At 49.2% G+C, this 17,052-nt stretch overlaps 2 protein-coding genes across 7 annotated transcripts in view; one reads left to right on the forward strand and one right to left on the reverse strand.

Annotated features, from left to right (window-relative positions):
• Positions 1 to 1,320: 1,320 nt before the first annotated feature.
• On the forward strand, positions 1,321 to 12,394 carry TCP11 (t-complex 11). Its single transcript, XM_042799936.1, is given in 8 exon segments — positions 1,321 to 1,343; positions 1,896 to 2,044; positions 2,484 to 2,616; positions 3,330 to 3,448; positions 4,185 to 4,332; positions 4,779 to 4,915; positions 5,555 to 5,767; positions 8,438 to 12,394. Coding segments are annotated over 7 exon segments (921 nt in total). The 3' UTR covers position 5,767; positions 8,438 to 12,394.
• The window catches only part of ANKS1A (ankyrin repeat and sterile alpha motif domain containing 1A), a 109,919-nt gene continuing 103,009 nt past the window's right edge, over positions 10,143 to 17,052 (reverse strand). For 5 of the 6 annotated variants that reach the window (XM_042799964.1, XM_042799961.1, XM_042799965.1 and 2 more), the window contains one exon: positions 10,143 to 16,459. In XM_042799964.1, the coding sequence (XP_042655898.1) occupies positions 16,340 to 16,459 (120 nt within the window). In that variant the 3' untranslated portion in view covers positions 10,143 to 16,339. The remainder of the gene's footprint in view (positions 16,460 to 17,052) is intronic. The other variant, XM_042799960.1, reaches the window with a different exon arrangement.

Genomic DNA, 17,052 nt, shown 5'->3' on the forward strand with positions numbered 1-17,052 from the left:
AAGTTTCACACAATAATTGTCAGCTGGCGCACGGCGAGCAGACAGCCCTGCCTCTGCCCAGGGTCAGCTTGCTGTGCTGAGACATGCATTCTTGCTTGAAAAAAGTTAAATAAAAAAACAAAACAAAAAAACAACCAAAAACTGTGTCTACCTGCCTGCAGAGTACACAGAAATCAGTGCTAAGGCCTGTGCCACTCAACTGCCCTGTTTGGGAGGACGCAAATTCCCCCTGGGGCTGGCTGACCTGGCAAACCCCACACACCGGATGGGCCCTGGGGTGCTTCAAGTGAGAGGAAAGAGCCGTCTGTGCTTTGGGGTGGATGCTTTTCCCAGGTAACTTCTCAGCAGTGTCCACCCCTAAGACAACAGGGACAGCCCATCACCGTCTGATGTAGCTGCAGCACTGCTCAAGCCGAGCAGTTTTCCCTTATCGCTTTTTGATGTGATGATTTTTACAGCTCCCCAGAGGCTTGAGGAAATGACTGGTGGTTTAAGGATATCACTTCAACACAGCCTTGTGCTACAGACATACAGCAAGACAGATGTCGTTGCAGGCAATGGCTACCCCTCCACATGCAATCATTTATGACAGCTACAACTAATCAGCTGAGCTGCATTAATTGCACTCAGAGCTTACTGCAAACTAGAGCAATGGCGGCAGCTCCAACCACCTTTAAACCCACCTAGGATGCTTTCTCTTGTAGCCTGAGAGAGCTGCAGTGGTGTTCATGCAGCCCAGCCATGAAGCTGTAACTAATTAGGGGTGGTAACGGGGTTGTCCATCCTCACATGGTGTGCCAGCCCTGTGCCTTTCATCCTTTGCATTTCTCCAGCCACAACACCCAGACATCTTAAGTGTTTTGCAGACTTTGGAGGCTGGAGCCCCACCAGAGCTGTTTGATGAGGGGGTAGATCAAGGCCCCAGCTCCCCAAAAGGCTGGCCCTTGTGCCTGTCCCTTGCACATGTGGGGCTGTGCACCGGTCCCTGTGTGTGCAGAGCCAGGGGGATGGCAGGACCCCGAAACCCTCATGCCCTGCCCCATGGCCCCGCAGTGCTCTGGAACCTCCCAGCTCCAGCCCCCGGCTGCACAGGTGTCAGCTGGTGGGTGTTATTGGATGCTTAGGAAATAAATTAAGAAGGGAAATAAGTGCTGGGAGGGAGAAGAAAGGCAAATTGTTGGCGCCTGAGGAGCCTTATCCCAGACTGGGTATTTTGCCCCACAGATGTAATGCCAATCCCGGCAGAGGCAAAGGGAGGTTATAGCGAATGGGTAGGTGGCCTGAGTCAGCCACTGCTTTCTGGGCCCACCACACAGAAAAATGGACAAAACCAGATGGATAAAGTGAGGAGGAACAGCTGTTGCAAGCCCAGCAGCCTCTCAACCGAGTTGCCATTTTCCCCTCTTGCCTTCCGCCCGGTCTGAGGTTCGTACCTGAGCTTACAGCCCCTCACAGGCTCCAGAGCCCCCGGGTGTTTGAGGAAACTCCCCACAGCGAGGCCGACGCCCCTCTTCCCGCTCGCCTCGCCTCGTTTTCCCCCCCTCGGCTCCAATGGGAGAGCCTCGCCGCGCCGCCTCGGCCGGGGGCCTGGCGTGTTCTATTCGCAAAGAGGGGGGACACACAGACACACAGGGGACCCTGCGGCCGTTCCCGTTGCGGGGCGGTCCATCGGCGCCAGCGCGGAAGGGGGTGTTCGTCCCGCCGACGAGGTCGCGCCCGGTTAAACCGCGGCTCTGCGCGGCGGCCCGCGGAGCGGCGGCGGCTCTCCGCGCGGCAGGCGAGGTGCGGCAGCGCTAAGGGTGGGCGCGGGATGCCGCCCCGAGGCAACGGGCAGCGGGCTCGCCCCCCGCCCACCCCCCCCCTCCCCCCCCAGGGTGGCGCGGCCCCGTTTGAAGGAGCCGCGGGGCTAATGGCGGTTCCGTGAGGGGAGAGCGGCCGCCCCGGGGGCAGCGACATGTCCGAGCCCGGCCCGGCGACGAGCAGCCCCTGCGGGAGGACGGCGGGTCCCGCGGCGAGGATCTGCCGGTCTCCGGCTCGCCACCCGGTACGGGGAAAGGGCGGGGGGGGTGGTGGGTGGGTCAGAGCGGTGGGAGAGGCGAGCTGCCGGGGCCATCGTATGTGTGGGCCTCGGGGCTCGTCCCCCAGCCCTGTCGCCGATATTCAGAGGGGGTTAAATTTAATTCGGGATGAAGCAGAGGTGCTCTCTAGCCCTGAAGCGGCGCGGCCGCCGCTCCCGGCCGTCACTAGGTGTCAGCCACGCTCCGTGGGAGACCCGCGCCCGCGGGGCTTCGGCCGCCCCCGCGCCGCGCTGAGGAGGAGGAGGGACCCCTCACACCTACGGAAAGTGAGGTGTATGGTCTGTAAACAAACCTGCGCCTTGTCACTCAGTCACTTAAAAGCTTAGTAATTTTTTTTAAACCCCTCTTTTACAAGACTGTAGTAGCATGACTCCTCTTACTCCCTTTTATTCTGCTTTTCTACAGCCAGCCCTCCAGGAGTTCTCTCCGTGAACGAGCTACAGGAAATAACTGATGACATTTCCAAACTGACTGCTGTGCATCAAACTGTGCTCAACAGTGACCTCAAACTGCAGGCAGCCAGCTTCTCCCCAGACAGGTGTGTGTCTATGTGTATACATATATATTCAGTCTCAGCTTCTCTCTGTCACAATACAGAAAATGTGAGAATGTGGAAGGGAAGTAGGTTTGGATCTTGCCTGCAGTAGTAAGAAGAAAACAAGCTAGCTCCCAAAATAAAAAAAAAAAATGTTGGAGCTTGTTTTATTTATTCATTGCTTCATGCTTTACTAAGACGTTCTTAAATATGATGAGTGTCAGATATGACTCACTAACATTGAAAGATTTAGAGGCGTCAGCTGTGACTGACATGCACAGAGCAGACTTCTCAGTGGAGGTCTCCTCTGAGGTGTCTGTGTTTTAGCTGAAGATCTGTTTAAGCAACTGACATTCTCTCATTGTAAAAACAAGCACTAGCTAGAAAAACATTCTGTTCATCTTCTCTGAGGGCTTGGAGAGTTTCCTTGAAAAATGCTATGCTCTTTTTACCCCCTCAGTTAAGACAGGTTAAGTGCTGAAATTTATGAGCAGTGTTGAAAGGAAGGAGTTCCACTTTAGAAAATTTAAGCTGAGAGAGATTTCCATGGGATAGAGAAAATTGAGGTGTATTGCTACCAGTTAGGAGTAAAGACTAGGAGAAGAAAATGTCCAAACACGTGAACTGCAATGAAAGCCAAGAGGAATGGTCCCATCAAACTGAGAGGTGGTGTTTGTCTGATGTTAATAGAAAACCCCTCCTCTCTTCTTTCTTAGCCTGGAAAACTGAGTGAAGGAGACCTTGCTCAAAGCTGCCTGGGACAGCCTGGAGGAACAGCTCACTGCCGGTCCCCTGGACTATGCTTGGGCAATCCAGCTGCTGCAGGACATAAGAGGTGAGTTGTTCCTGAACCAGAGAAGATGGTTACTTTAGAATTAGTTTTCTCTGAATCATCACCTCACCCCTTACATCCAATATTCCTATGTGAACAAGCATAACAGGGAGGAGAAAATAGGCTCCCTTTAGTTTAAAGAGACACACAAATTACACAACTGCGCCTTCTAAAACCTGTCTGAGAAGGAAACTCATTCTCTGATCCTGGGTCTTTAAAACACATAATCTACCAAAGTGATGGAAAGCCCTTTTTTGAACTGTTGGGTATATTAACAGCCATAGGCCATTCCCAGTATAGTGTCTGCCAACAAAAACTGCAATTCTCTATACAAAGACATCTCTTTAGGAATACGAGGAGCTGTATCTACTATTTAAGTGTACAATACGTAATGAATAAGAACATGGTTTAGCACTAAAAGACATGTTCTCAGCAGGGCATGAAGCTGCATATAGTTTGCTTTTTCAGTCTGTGCTTTCCCATTAGACTCCAGACAGATAGCTCCCTTCTTTCATGCATGGCAGTAAAGGAGGTTTTGCAAGATTTGAAACAGTAGCCAGACATCCTGAAGTGAGTCATTAGAGTTGAACATTCCCTTAAAGCGTTCGTGTGCCCCAGAATTTGTGTACCGAGTAGTTAGCTTAGTCTCAACACAAGGCCAGCCTTGATTCCTGTTGAGCAAGTGTGGAGAACTGCTGAGTTTCTGGAACAAAAAGAGACGGCCGCTTCTTTGGGCGAGGCCTGCTATCACTGCTGCTGCCATGGCACAACCAACTGCAAAGCCAGATCGAAGAGGCCTTGGACATGGAGCTGATTAGACAGGAGGCTGAGCAAGGGGCTCTGGATTTCCACAGTCTCACCACGTGCATCTTTGGCACAACGGCAAGGTTGTGTGTGCCTGTTCGAGATGAGGAAGGACGAGGGTCGCAAAGGCTCACATGCAGCTCAACTTCTCGGGTGGGTGACGCTGACTCTGCCCTGGTCTACACAGACAGGCATAAACCTTCAACAATAAAACACTGGGTTAAGAGGAAACTGCCTTGGAATTACAGCCTGAGAACCCTTTAATGCATTCTACAATTTCCTTATTTTTTTCAGTGTAGACATATTCCTGTTGCCCAGCTGCAATTTAGACAGTGGAAGAGGCTTTAATGAAGTAAATCTGGTTCACCTCGTAATTTTTAGAGACCACTCCAATTAGATGGAATCAACCTTTGTGAGAAAATGGAATCAAGTCAGAGGACCTGAATTCCCCCTTCTCAGCATTCTAAAATGGCCCTAATTACAGCATTTACTGCAGTATTTAAACCTTCAATTCACTGTCTCATCCCAGGGAGACTTTCTGAGTGTTGGGCCTGATGAAAATGGATATGTTGAATTTTACCATCCAGCGCCTCTGCACCCACTTGCAAGACCACACCGTCCAGTATGAACGGAAGAAATTCCAGGAACTCTTGGATAAGCTGCCTAGTAAGTCAGTGGGGAAGGGAGAGGAGAACTGCCATTTCTACAGGACCTATTAAAGCACTAAAAGGGAAGCTGAACATTCCAAAGCCGGTGCTTTTATCATGTGCTCAGTAACAGACGAGGGAAATGTCTCTAAAAGCTGGAGGACTCCCGAGTCCTTTCCTCAAGGCTCTTCACTAACATACCTTGCAGAAAAGAAGTTACTAGTGTGCTTCAGTTTTTGCATGCCTAAGACAGAGCTAATAACTTTCTCATGAGGAGCTGTAAGTTCTCACAAGTTTCAAGTGTTTTGAGATCCTCAGAGGCATGAGCAAATGTTGTTAGGAGAGATGTTTAAAAAGGAAAACCTGCATTTGATGTAGACATCTCTTTTTTTGCTAGGCTGCTTTCTCTCCTTCATCAGACTCTGTTAAATGTGCTGCTTGGACTGAAATCCTCTGTCCCATATAATCTCTGGACACCACTCTCAGTGGTCTAACCCTGGGCCCTGGCCACAGGATGTTAACGCTGTATGTCAGTGATGCTGTAAGCCATTCCCCACCATTCCAAGAGCCAGCACGATGCTGTCTCCTTCCAAACTCACGTCCCCTTCGGCCTGCAGCATCGCATACCCACTTCTTACTGACCTGTCTGTTCTTGCAGGCATCCGTTTGCAGCCCGGATTGCACGAGAGAGTGGCTGGGCAAACCAGCAGCAGAAGTGTCCACGTCCTCTGTGCAGCAGTCAGCGCCTCGCCGGCCCCGTCTGCGCCAGGGGCAGCCAGCAGTAGCACAACTGTGCTGAGTCTCAGGTCTGCTGAATTGAGGATACAGGAATCTGCTCTGCTGGGAGCCTGGGCAAAAGGAGTACCCTGAGGTAGGAGGAGTGCTTGGACACCAGTGCGGCTCTTTCATAAAGACAGGTGAAATGAGCAAGTGCACTGATTGTGCATCTTCGATAGAAAGAACTGGCTAGACTCTGTCCCTGCTACACCATGACTCATTGCATGTGGTTTTTCCCTATGTGAAGCAAATTGGATTTTTCACAAAACAAAACCTCCCTACTGCCAGGCAGCTGCCTTCCACTCAGCCTCACAGGGATGTTACAGCCCTGCTCCATGGCTTGAGATCTGCTGAGTTATCACAGCTGCTGTTTCTACACCCACAGTCTGATTTGGTTTCTGTTCCCAGACACTGATCAGGCCTGACTGGGGGAAGTACAAGTGCAGGTGAACCAGGTTAGCATCGCAGCTGCAGCCCTGCTGGTGACCAGGGCATGTGGGAAGCACCTTATGTGGCTCACCTGGGTTTGCTGCTAGGCTGAAATGGGTAATAAAGGTCCTCGTGGAAGGGCTGTCTTGTACCAGGTGGGTTACTGTGAGTTTTCCAGAAGAAGAGTGAGTATGCAGGCACTGATGGTGGGATAAGCAGCAGGAATTTTCCCCCAGGAATGGAAGAGGATCAGAGATCCAAATAGCAGCCAGTTCTACTGCAAGGAGCAGGGGAAGCCAGCCAGCATTTTTACCTGGGAGTTTACTCTCTAAAGCAATAGTCCCTTCTCAATTAGAGGGGAAAATTAGTAGTGCTGATCACTATTTCATGAGTCAGCCATAGGCCAGCGTCTTGCTTGCTGGAGAGCCAGGAAAGGAAGCTTAGTTCACAGAGCTTTGGCTGGCTGGGATGATGCACCACAGGCACGTGGAGAGACTTCCCTCCTTGTGCCTGCAAGGCCCCTTCCCCAACCAGTGTGAGTCTTGGCCGGAGTGCGTGTACCTTTGTATGATTTAGGTATGAAGAAGCTTTAGCAGACAGCGACCAAGTGCTCCAGGAAGTCAGCAGGACTCTCACAGCTGGGTTATCCTACTTTTACTGCTGACAAAATGTGCTTCCCTGGAAGGCCAGATAAAAAGCATCGTGGTCAAGGGCAACGCAGTCTGGCATGTTATTAGTGAGACCGAGCTTATGTCTAACTCGTCCTTGAAGCCACGTTGCACTTGTCAGCCACAATTTAGGATTAGGCTAATGACTCTGGAGCATGCAGGACAGCTCTAGGATCGGTATTAGCAAAGAAAACTCCCTGCATTGAGCAGAACTGCTGCTCAAGGGTGGGAGCCAAGTTCAGTGTCTGGCCCTTCCACGGTACACAGGAGAGGAGGGTCAGGGAAGCTAGGTTTAGGTTTAGAAACTGCTTTGATTTTCCTTTTCCACCCTGAAAGGCTCCCAAACAGTAATTGCTTTGAAGAATCTCTTGAATCCTCCCATCCTTGCTAAAAGATAAACAGGCCCAAGAGCAAGGTCTGTTCCTAGGTAGTGTTGCAATCTTCAGGCCAGGATGTAGAGCAAGAGCTTAATCACTGGCTGTAGTAAAGCACCATGCTAAGACCTTTAAATAATATTTATCCCTGGAGAGTGCACTGCTTGGTATTCAGCTAACCAGCAGCCCTATAATGCTGCTCCATCAAAATATTTATTCAAATGGTTTGGATAAGAGCTGGTTATTTTGACCTTTTATTAGTACTCTGAACGCTAACTCCGCATCAGGTTGCAGTGCCACAGGCAGCTAGTATGCTGCAGGAGAGATTATTTCCACATGGAAGACTAGCTTTTATCAGCTATGAAAATAAGGTGAGGCTCTTCCTGCCCACTGCTTCATCTAGTTAAGTATCTTTCCCAGCCCCGGTGGACTCCACCACACTGTTTATTTGGGTTTATTCTTTCCATGTCAGAGCAGGGTATTTTGTTTTGATGTAATTCAGAAAGCTGAATTAATAGCCTAAACCAAACCTCGATAAACTACAGGCTGGACAGATGGTAATGACTCACTGATGGTGTGGCATTTAAAGCTGCAGAACTAGACAACCTTTGCCCCTCTGTGTCTAAAAATCAAACCCGTGTCTTGCCTGCACTCTTGGCCACTATCAGCATTTTCCATGTACTCACTTCAGGTGCAAGAACATCCGAAGCAGCCAGATAGTTGAATCTCAGCTCTGTGTTCCTCAGAGAGGCTTTGAATGCTTTCAATTTCAAAATGCTGCTGTGGCAGGAAAGATAAATCCCGGGCTCTGAAGTTCTGTATTCCATTATGCTTCTAAGATGCTTGACACTTCAGTGCAGTACAAAAACTCTCAGAGTGGGTGAAGAATCTTTACTGTTGACCTGCTCCACTTTAGCATCAGGTTTGATGGATTTGACCGTTCTCAAGTCCTTCCACCCAGTAGCCCAGCGACAGCCATCGTTAGAACCAGCTACCCAGGACAAAGTGAAATCCAGGCACATACGCCCGACGCTCGAGTGCTCTCTTTGCGTCACAGTTTCACCTCGGTGCTGGATGCTGTTTCATTCTGCTTAGTATTTGGAAGAGGAATCCGTTAATCCACTGTGTCCCTGAACCCATCCAGAGCGTTACTTGTCCACAACATCCTGCCACAAAGTGGCTGTCCTCAGATCTGCTCTTGACTGCCTGAGGAAGCCTTTGTCTCAAAATCAGATTTCTGTACAAAGGTTGATTGTAGCTTTTTTGTTTGTTTTCATACTTTTGCTCCTGCAGAGCAGCAGATTCATTCCTTCCTTGGCCTTCATTTCTCCTGATGGACACAATTCTTAAACTGGTTTCCCAAAGGACCTCGACCCCATTCAGGAAGAGCTGCTGGAAGTTGGGTGCAGGTTTGGAAGCATGATCCACCACAACAGGCAGGTGTTTGGAGTGTACTGCTCAGGAATTGTCAAGGTGTTTCTCCCAGACACAGGGATGGATTCTTTCTGATCATCACCACAGACTGGGCAGGGGTAGAGCACATTCTCCAACAGTTAATTCAAATCACGCCTCAGCTCGTGAAAATCAGACAAATCCACTGGCGCCAGCATTGCTACTGGGAAGTGACTCTTTGTCTGTCAGTATCTGAATAAACCTCTCAACTACAAAAGGCAGTGGCTTTTTTTTCCCCAAAAAACTGCCACTATTTGGTGGGGAAGGCAAGGGGATATGGAGCTCATAAAACTGCAGTGCAGCTTAAGCTTTTTTTAATTCAAGGTGTTAATTCTGCCATGGGGCTGTAACCTACTTTGCTGAAATGTTAGCCACAGCCCAGGGACGCTGTTTACATTCGATAAAGCCACATGGTATTTAAAATCATTAAAACTGCTCAATATATTTCAGTGTTAGCTTGAAAACCTGACTTACTGAATTATTAGAAATGGAACATATGGTATAAATTTAGAAATCCCTGGTGTATTTAGTATTTTACATCAGTCAGATTTTACTTGACATGAAAATCTGAACTTTAACCTGTATTTAAGTGTCTGGATTTCTTGCTCTAATTTTACATAATGAAAATGTCCTACTTCTTGGCAAGCCAAAAATCTTTGCTGGGTAAATACTATATACAATGGCTGCCCAAACTGCTACAGTTGTTACACGAATCAGTTGCTGCTGTGCTGCAGAAAAGCAATTTTTAGTGTTTTATTGCAAGAAAATTTGGGTCCTGGCAGTGGAACAGCTCTTGCAGATTCATTTCTCCTGATGGACAGAATTCTTAAACTGGTTTCCCAAAGGACCTCGACCCCATTCAGGAAGAGCTGCTAGAAGTTGGGTGCAGGTTTGGCAGCATGATCTACCACAACAGGCAGGTGTTGGGAGTGTACTGCTCAGGAATTGTCAAGGTGTTTCTCCCAGACACAGGGATGGATTCCTGTGGGGGTAAAAATGAGTTTTTCTCACCACCATGTGGAAAACACATAAAACGTTTGGAGACCGTTGTGCCATAGGTAGGCCTGTCTTAAACGGGACCCATGGAGGTGTTTTTACACATAAATTAGTTTGTCTAAGAAGAATTTAGTGTTCAGTATTTGGGATCATTATGACTAACTGCAAAAAGAGCAGCTGCAACCACAGCGACTCCTCGGCAGCCGGCGCTCTCCCTCCTGCACGCCACACGCCCGCGTTCCGCTGCCGAAGGACGACAGTGGGACTGCTCCCGGCTTATCGGCGTCCCCTGCTCTGCTCCCACGGCCGCAGCGCGTCACCTCTGCCCAGCGCTCTGCCGTCTCCTTGTTCCTTGGCTTTAGAAGGCAGAGAAGTGTGGGCACGGTGCCAGACTGAGCTAACTAAACACCCCGAAGCCGCTCGCCCTCACCCCTTCTCTCTTCCCTTCGCAGGTCGGGTCTGTTGGGTGAGGACGAGGACAGTGTTGCTTTAACACAGATCACCAGGAGACTCCGGTGTAACACTGAGGTCACAGCGACAACGGGGCAAATGCGTGTCTAAGGTTGTTTATTAATTCAGTCTGTTCTAAGTTGTACAATTATGAAAACAACAAAACGACTGCTGGAAGCCCAGGAATATTTACAATCTCGCCTTGTTGTAGTGAGGTCAGTCTATGTTGTTGCACAGATTGATTATGTTTGGTACCACAAGATGTTTAAAATTCAGACAAATTTGAACAGATTAACAATTGTATATACAGGAAATAAAAGGAAATTCAAGTATCAAAATACAGACAGATTAAATAACATTTGTATTACAAATCAGTCCCACTGCCATACATCACAATTAGCAAAAATGTCTACATTGCAAACTGAACTTGACTGTTCTCTGCCCTGTTAGGGAATCTCAGGTTATTCTTCCATGGGTAAGAAAAATGTTTGAGCTAGATCGACTTTGCAAGAGCAGCACAGTTACTTTCTTTTTTGGGGAAAAAAAAAAAAAAAAAAAAAGAAGCAGTAAGTAATGCCAATGAGACCCAAAAGGAGACATTTTGCAACAAGACAGCATTGCAACCACCGTGCTTGCTCTAAAATAAAGATCTGATTGCATGGAAATGATGCGAGCAGAAGAAAGCCGGGGGAGAGTCTGCTGCTAAAAACTTCTGAAGTGGGGCAGATGGAGCATAAAGCAACTGCCTCCACTTCACTTCAGCTGCACTCAGAACTGGACGTGTTCGGAGGGACTATTTGGCATCTGGTCTGTGTCTCAGCAGCCTCGAGAAGGAACAGACTTTCACTGGAGGTACATCCTGGAAGGTGCCGTATCTTCTCCCTGGGAGAGGGACAGGCACGTACCCCACAAAAGTTGCAGAATTTCTTTTAAAAAGAACAATGCCAAAGCAAGTTCAAAGACAGCTAAACAGCTAAGATTAGCTTTTTGTAAATACAAAAAAAGGATAAAGCAGCTTCAATTTGAAAAAAAAAGTAAATCGTCCCCTCTTATATAAAAGACAACAACTCTGCATCTTAGTTTACTGATCTTGAGTTCTCAGCCTGGACTCGTGCCATACACAAACCAACGTCTGTGAAGTACGATGGGGCCTTACAAAGGGGAACAAGGCCCAGGGCAGCACCACCTCTTCCCAGGTAGGTAATACAGCAGATGTGTTTTGATTTGAAGTCCTATTCAGCACCAGAAATTTAGGGCACTTTCCTCCAGATACCACAAAACTGGAGGGAGGAAGAGCCAGAATACTGTGCAATGTAAGGGTTAACAGATTACTGGGAGTCAGTGACTGGCATGGTCCAGGATCAGCCTCCAGCACACAAGTACCTTGAGAAAACCCATCGAAATAAAAGGGGAGATGCACTGCCAAAACAACTGCTTTGTCTATGAAGTGAGAAAGAGAGTATCTGGCTAAAGAACTGTTGGATCACTAAAGACAACCACAGGATTCCATGCAGGACTGGGAAGGACCTCCAGGGTCACCAAGCCCAGTCCCCTGAAGATTGGAGTCTTCATCACCACGTCACCTCCAAGCCAACCTTCAAAAAGCTCATGCATCAAAAAAAGAAAGGTGTCCCTCCTCCCAAGCAGAGGTTCAATTTGCAATCTCTCCAGAAAGACTTGTTGCCAACACACCAAATATTTACACTTACACCAGTATGAATTGCAACATATGCATAACAAGGAATGTTAGGTTTCCTAAATTCATCAACTTAAAAAAAAACACCTTCACTTCCCCCTCCTACTCATCTACAGGTCTATGCCCTTGGGATTACGGTTTTCTCTCCCAGCCTTACTGGCTAGAGAGACTCAATGAAATCCTGACATACAGCAGCAACTGGAGTTAAAACAGAAATTATTTGGGCATATCACTCTAGTAAAGCAGCAGGGTACCCCATCCCCAACCGTTACAATGCCTGTCGAGGTTATAAGGAATGGGCTGTGTTACATTTTTGCATCTGAAGATTTAAAATCACAACTATTTTAACATCCCTCCCTTGAGAGGAACAGTACTGTGAAAACACATCAGTCACAGCCAAAACTACTGTTAAATACTCTGGTCATTTAAAAAAAAAGTAAGCACACAGCACCTTCGAGATGGTAGTATCTGGGGATACCGGACTTAGACGGGGGCCAAGCCATCCTCCGGTTGATAGGATTTATCCTTGGGTATGGACTGTTTCAGTGGAATGCCCAAAACGTAACTCCTCATTTGTTCATCTTCTGAAACTGTTGCACTAATTAAATAATGAACTAGTATCAAAAAAGTGCTAAATCACAATTGAATATACTTTTTTTTTTAAAAAAAAAACAAACAAACAAACAACCCAACCCTTCAGGGCATAACTGCAGTTAAAAACAAGACAGGTGCACAAGAGGCTGGAGAAGGGAGCTGTCCCCAGGTATTCAGTGCGTAAATGGGAAGAAATTGTGTCCTTGCCATAGAAATGTCAAGTATTGCAATGCAACAGTTCTCTGTAGGGGAAGGAAGCTTTGTACCATCGGTAATACTTGGCCACAACCGCTCTGGGGTGAAAGATCCTTTGCAGACTCTTTTCCTTACGTTATTTCCATTTGCTATAAAAGCGTGCAGTAGCTTTGAAAGCAAAGGATGCAGACTTACCCTGCAAGGCTTCTCACACTGGAGGAAGTTATTTCCAAGAATTTGGCGTTCTCTACTGTTCACCCAGAATTGAAGCAAATTTAAGTACCGTTAGAGATGCGCACACCACTCCCACTGCTAAGACTTTCTATTGTACTCCTTGCCGGACTGCGTGGATTCTCGGTAAATAAGGATTTTTTTTTTTTCTTTCCTCACCAAAAAACTGCAGTGCTACATTTAAACCATGAACTGGATTTTCTCTGTATCATTTCGCATGTTAAAAAAGAAATGGGTCGAAAGATGTTTGTCTCAAACTAGAAAAGGTGACATCGCTCTTGGCCTCAGAAGTCTCAACTTTCCTTTGCTAGAAATGGAGAGAGCTGCTTTTCTCAGCTGGTGGCTGGGATCCCTTTCCCCCCTCTGCTCTGGGAGCCCTCACCGAGCAGCCATGCGCCCACTCGGAGGCAGACACCAGTGCCAGGTGGAGATGATCTTCGTGTCAGCAGGTCACTGCTTCTTAGGTCTCTGCCCCGTTACTACATTTCCATGGTAGGAGACAGCTGCCCGGAGATCAGCTTTTCAGAGGCAAACAGAAAGGAAGATAATGGAATGAATGATTTCCGCGGCGTACAAAAACAAGTGCTGGGAGAGATGAGGCGTACGGCCGGGAGGCGAGACACAACCGTGCAGGTTACGGACACACAGCGGAAGCTCTGTAGTTTAGGCAGGGCTGCCTGTGATCCCCGCTGGGTTTGGACGGTCACCCTTGGAAAGGCACATGCTCTAGTGACCCGGTTTCAGGAGGTGCTGAGGAACCTGCTCCTCCCAGCTGAAAGCCGGGGGAGATGCGGGAGCTCAGACCCTCTAAAGTCAGGCGTAGGTGCGGGCAAATGAAAAATGCTTATGCATAGAAACCGCACTACCACGACGACCGTTAATTCAGTTTCACTCTGAAGGACATAGAAACCCTCAGGGCACTCTTACGGCTTGGAAAGATGCTGATCAAACCCAAACCCGACCTCTCGGAGCACCTCGGACACAGCAACATTCCACAGTGCTTCAGCTGGCAGGATGGCACGGGAGCTCTTCACAACCGCAGCACGACCTCTGCTTTGGGGGACTTTAGGCAGAGAAGTGCTGTCTCTGTTAAGGGGTTTCATGGCATATGAAATGCAGGTACTAGACTGAGCTTTCCTTTTTTTTTTTTTTTTGCTTTAAGACAATCCTTTTAGTCCTCTCACTTGGGTTCTTACCAGCCTGGCCCTTAGTTTGATGTCAGTTTGCCGCTCGGTGCCATTAAGCCACAAATGACTTGGGAGATCAAACTCATTCCTGAGAAAGAGCTAAATAAAGATTTTGAAACATCAGATTTCACCGTAAGTCTGAGGAAACAGAAACTTTGAGGCAACAGCCCTAAAGCCCCGGCGTAACCCAGACAAGCCTCTTCCAGCCCCTGAACACCAGGTGCAAATGACCCAGGGCTGCTCTTCTGGCCTCTCCCCACCGATGCCAGCTGGTGATTGTGAAGGGAGATTTGGGGTAAATTCTAAAAGCTGTTTTGGAAATGGAGCTTTACTGGAGATCCAAGCACACCCTCTTTCCCATTTATGTCCAAGACGGGCACCCAGACACGTCACGCAGAGGTGAGTGGGTAGCTGCCATCCACCGTTCTCCACAGCTCTCTGACCTAGACCCACCGCCACCACCGCCGCTCCAGAACTGGGCTGCAAGGGGACTTTGCCAAGATGCGAAACCCAGGGCGAGTTCAGACACTCACATCAAGAGGCACATCAGCAAGTCTTGTGCAGCCCAACTACCCCACGGCCGCAGCTGCTCTCCTGCTGCCCCATCTGCTCAGCCTTCTCCCCGGGAAGGGCACGACAGCTGCTGCCTGCGAGGAGCTGGTTGGGGTCCAAGACGCAGCTCTGCCACGAGGCCGCCCGTGCGAGTTAAATACTTCAGCTGTCAGGAGAGCGAGGCTGAGCGCCGGGGGTTTGCTGCCACGGTGTGGAAGTCGCAGCGCCTTTCACTTAAAAGGTCTTAAAACTGCTCTGTGAACGGAGCGAGCCTTACACCCCTGAGAGGTGGGGAAATACGTCCCCATCCCGTACGTGGGGAAACTGAGGTAAAGAGAAGCGAAGTCGCTTGGGAGAAGTCAGGGAGAAGCAGCACCAGGGCAGGAGTCCTGCCTCCCAACGCCGTTTAGGCATCGGATCCTCCCTCAGTTTCATCTCGCTGAGCTTTGCAAACGCAAGCGAAAGGCTCGGGGGTAGGGCCATGGCTGGCTCACAGGGGCTTCCACAGGGTTGTGAACCGCCACACGGCGTTCCCAGACCTGCCCCAGCTCTGCTCCCACCTGTGCAAGTGCCCTGCCGTCTCATGCAAACGATTCCCAGTCATATTCTGGAATTAAAAGCTGCTTCGACTGAGATACAGAGAAATGGGGACGTTTTCCCAGAGGACAAACAGGCGCACTTGAGAAAGAGCCAGAAAAGGCAGAGGTGCTCACTGACGCGGGGCCATCGCTAAGGGAAATCCTCGCTCTCAAAGGTGGAAGGTGACAGATGTTTCAAGATCCCTATAGCCCTCATCGTGCAATGGTTTGTAGACTGAAAACAAGCTTTGGGATCAGCAGCAGACTGATTTCAATCATGTTTCTCCCTTTGGCAAAAAAAGTACAACTGCAGCGAGCCTGCTGAATGCAGCAGAGCTCCGTCTGCTTTATCAGACCTCCAGCAGCGCAGCATCCAGCCCCTCTCCAACACCTTTCCTTCCCAGCACGGGGCTAACAACATGTGCCTTTAAAAGCTTAACCTCTTTACAATCTGCCAAGTGAGAACTACGCCCATAGCTCACGGGAAGTTTGGTGAGTGTAAACAGAAGGACTATGGGGGTAAAAAAATCCTACAAGGGACTGAAATGCATGCAACCGAAACCACAGCTCATCTCTGAGAGGGGACAGAGCTTACAGTGGGAACGATCACACCCAGCGCTCCCACTGGAGCAGGTTTTCTGCTCCAGGCTTCGAGGGGAGAGGCTGTGGGCAAGGGTCCCCGCGAGGAAATCTAGTGAACGTGTGTTATTTGCAGACAGCATCACAGTGGTTAGTGTCGATTCGAATGGCAGGGAAGAAGAGGGGTGAGTTCACTGGAACAGTACGCAGCCGTGGCTCAGTCGGGAAGAAGAGTATCTAGGAGGAGGGAGTGCGTGCACCGCAGAGACAAGAGGTCTCCATCAGTCCAAGGATAAGGAAGGTGAAATAGAAAAAAAAGGCCCGGGGAGTGTCACGTTGCCCCAGGGATTCACAGTGCCAGAGCGAGGGGAAAGACGTGAAAACGGCAGGCGGCTTCCTGGATCCACATCTCCGATTCCCCCAGCCTGCATCCCTCTGCACCTCCCACCTCACAGAGATCTAACAGCGTGTTACCCTTGTTTCCGAGTAAGGAGAATTCACAGTGTTCAGTAGTGATCAGGTACAAAAGCCGTTTAAGTCTACAGTCTCCTAAGTGCTGCTGCCTTTGACGTAGTGCCTACGCGGGGCTCAGTGCGAGCAGCTGGAGGAAGAGGGAGTTTAGAACAGCGGACAGATCAGATCGCAAAGGCACGGTTAGACTAGGTGGACACGGGGTGTGTTTGCTTTAGAAGATAGTGGTCTCATACTTAGTGCTGAGGGTCCGCTTGGAGTCCTGTTTGGGGTCCACGACCCAGGAGACACTGGCATGAGACTGGGAGTCTTGGTCCACTTCAGGGGGCTCCAGCTAGAAAACAAGGAAAGGGCATGTCAGGTCACCCGTGTTTCTGGGACAGGACGAGTGGGGGGTTCAAAGCACGGAGAGGCTGCTGCTCTGCCTAATGCCCATCCCAAAAATGTGCACGTGTGCGGGGAAGCAGCTCTCACTGGGGAGGCATCTGAGTCCCTCACAGCTAAAACACGTCTAGTCATGTCAGTCTCAACCCAGCACCCTGAGATGGCTTCCTGCGTTAGGTCTGCAAGCCCCTATTACTGTTAGCGACAGCTTCACTTCCTCTCACAAGCAAGCATGAAAAATGCAACGCTATAAAGATGGCACTATTAAAAAAAAAAAAACCAAAGAGACAGAGGGAGAGAGAGAGACAGCTCCTGGCCGGTGGGCGCCCACGCAATTTACTCTCCTGACCAAGCAAGGCTCTTTCATCTCATCCTCCGAAATCAGGATCCTACAGGGAGGTTACCACCACCAAAAAGAGCAACGCGGTTAGCTGAGAGCTGCCACTCTGCATCAGCGGGGGCAGACACGAGCGGTTTGTCCCTGGGGTTCATCTGAACCCCTGGCACAGCCCTGGAACGAGCGGGGAGGGAAGACAGCAGCCA

Source organism: Tyto alba, unplaced genomic scaffold, assembly GCF_018691265.1.
Source record: "Tyto alba isolate M040663 unplaced genomic scaffold, T.alba_DEE_v4.0 Super-Scaffold_30, whole genome shotgun sequence".
Lineage (NCBI taxonomy): Eukaryota > Metazoa > Chordata > Aves > Strigiformes > Tytonidae > Tyto > Tyto alba.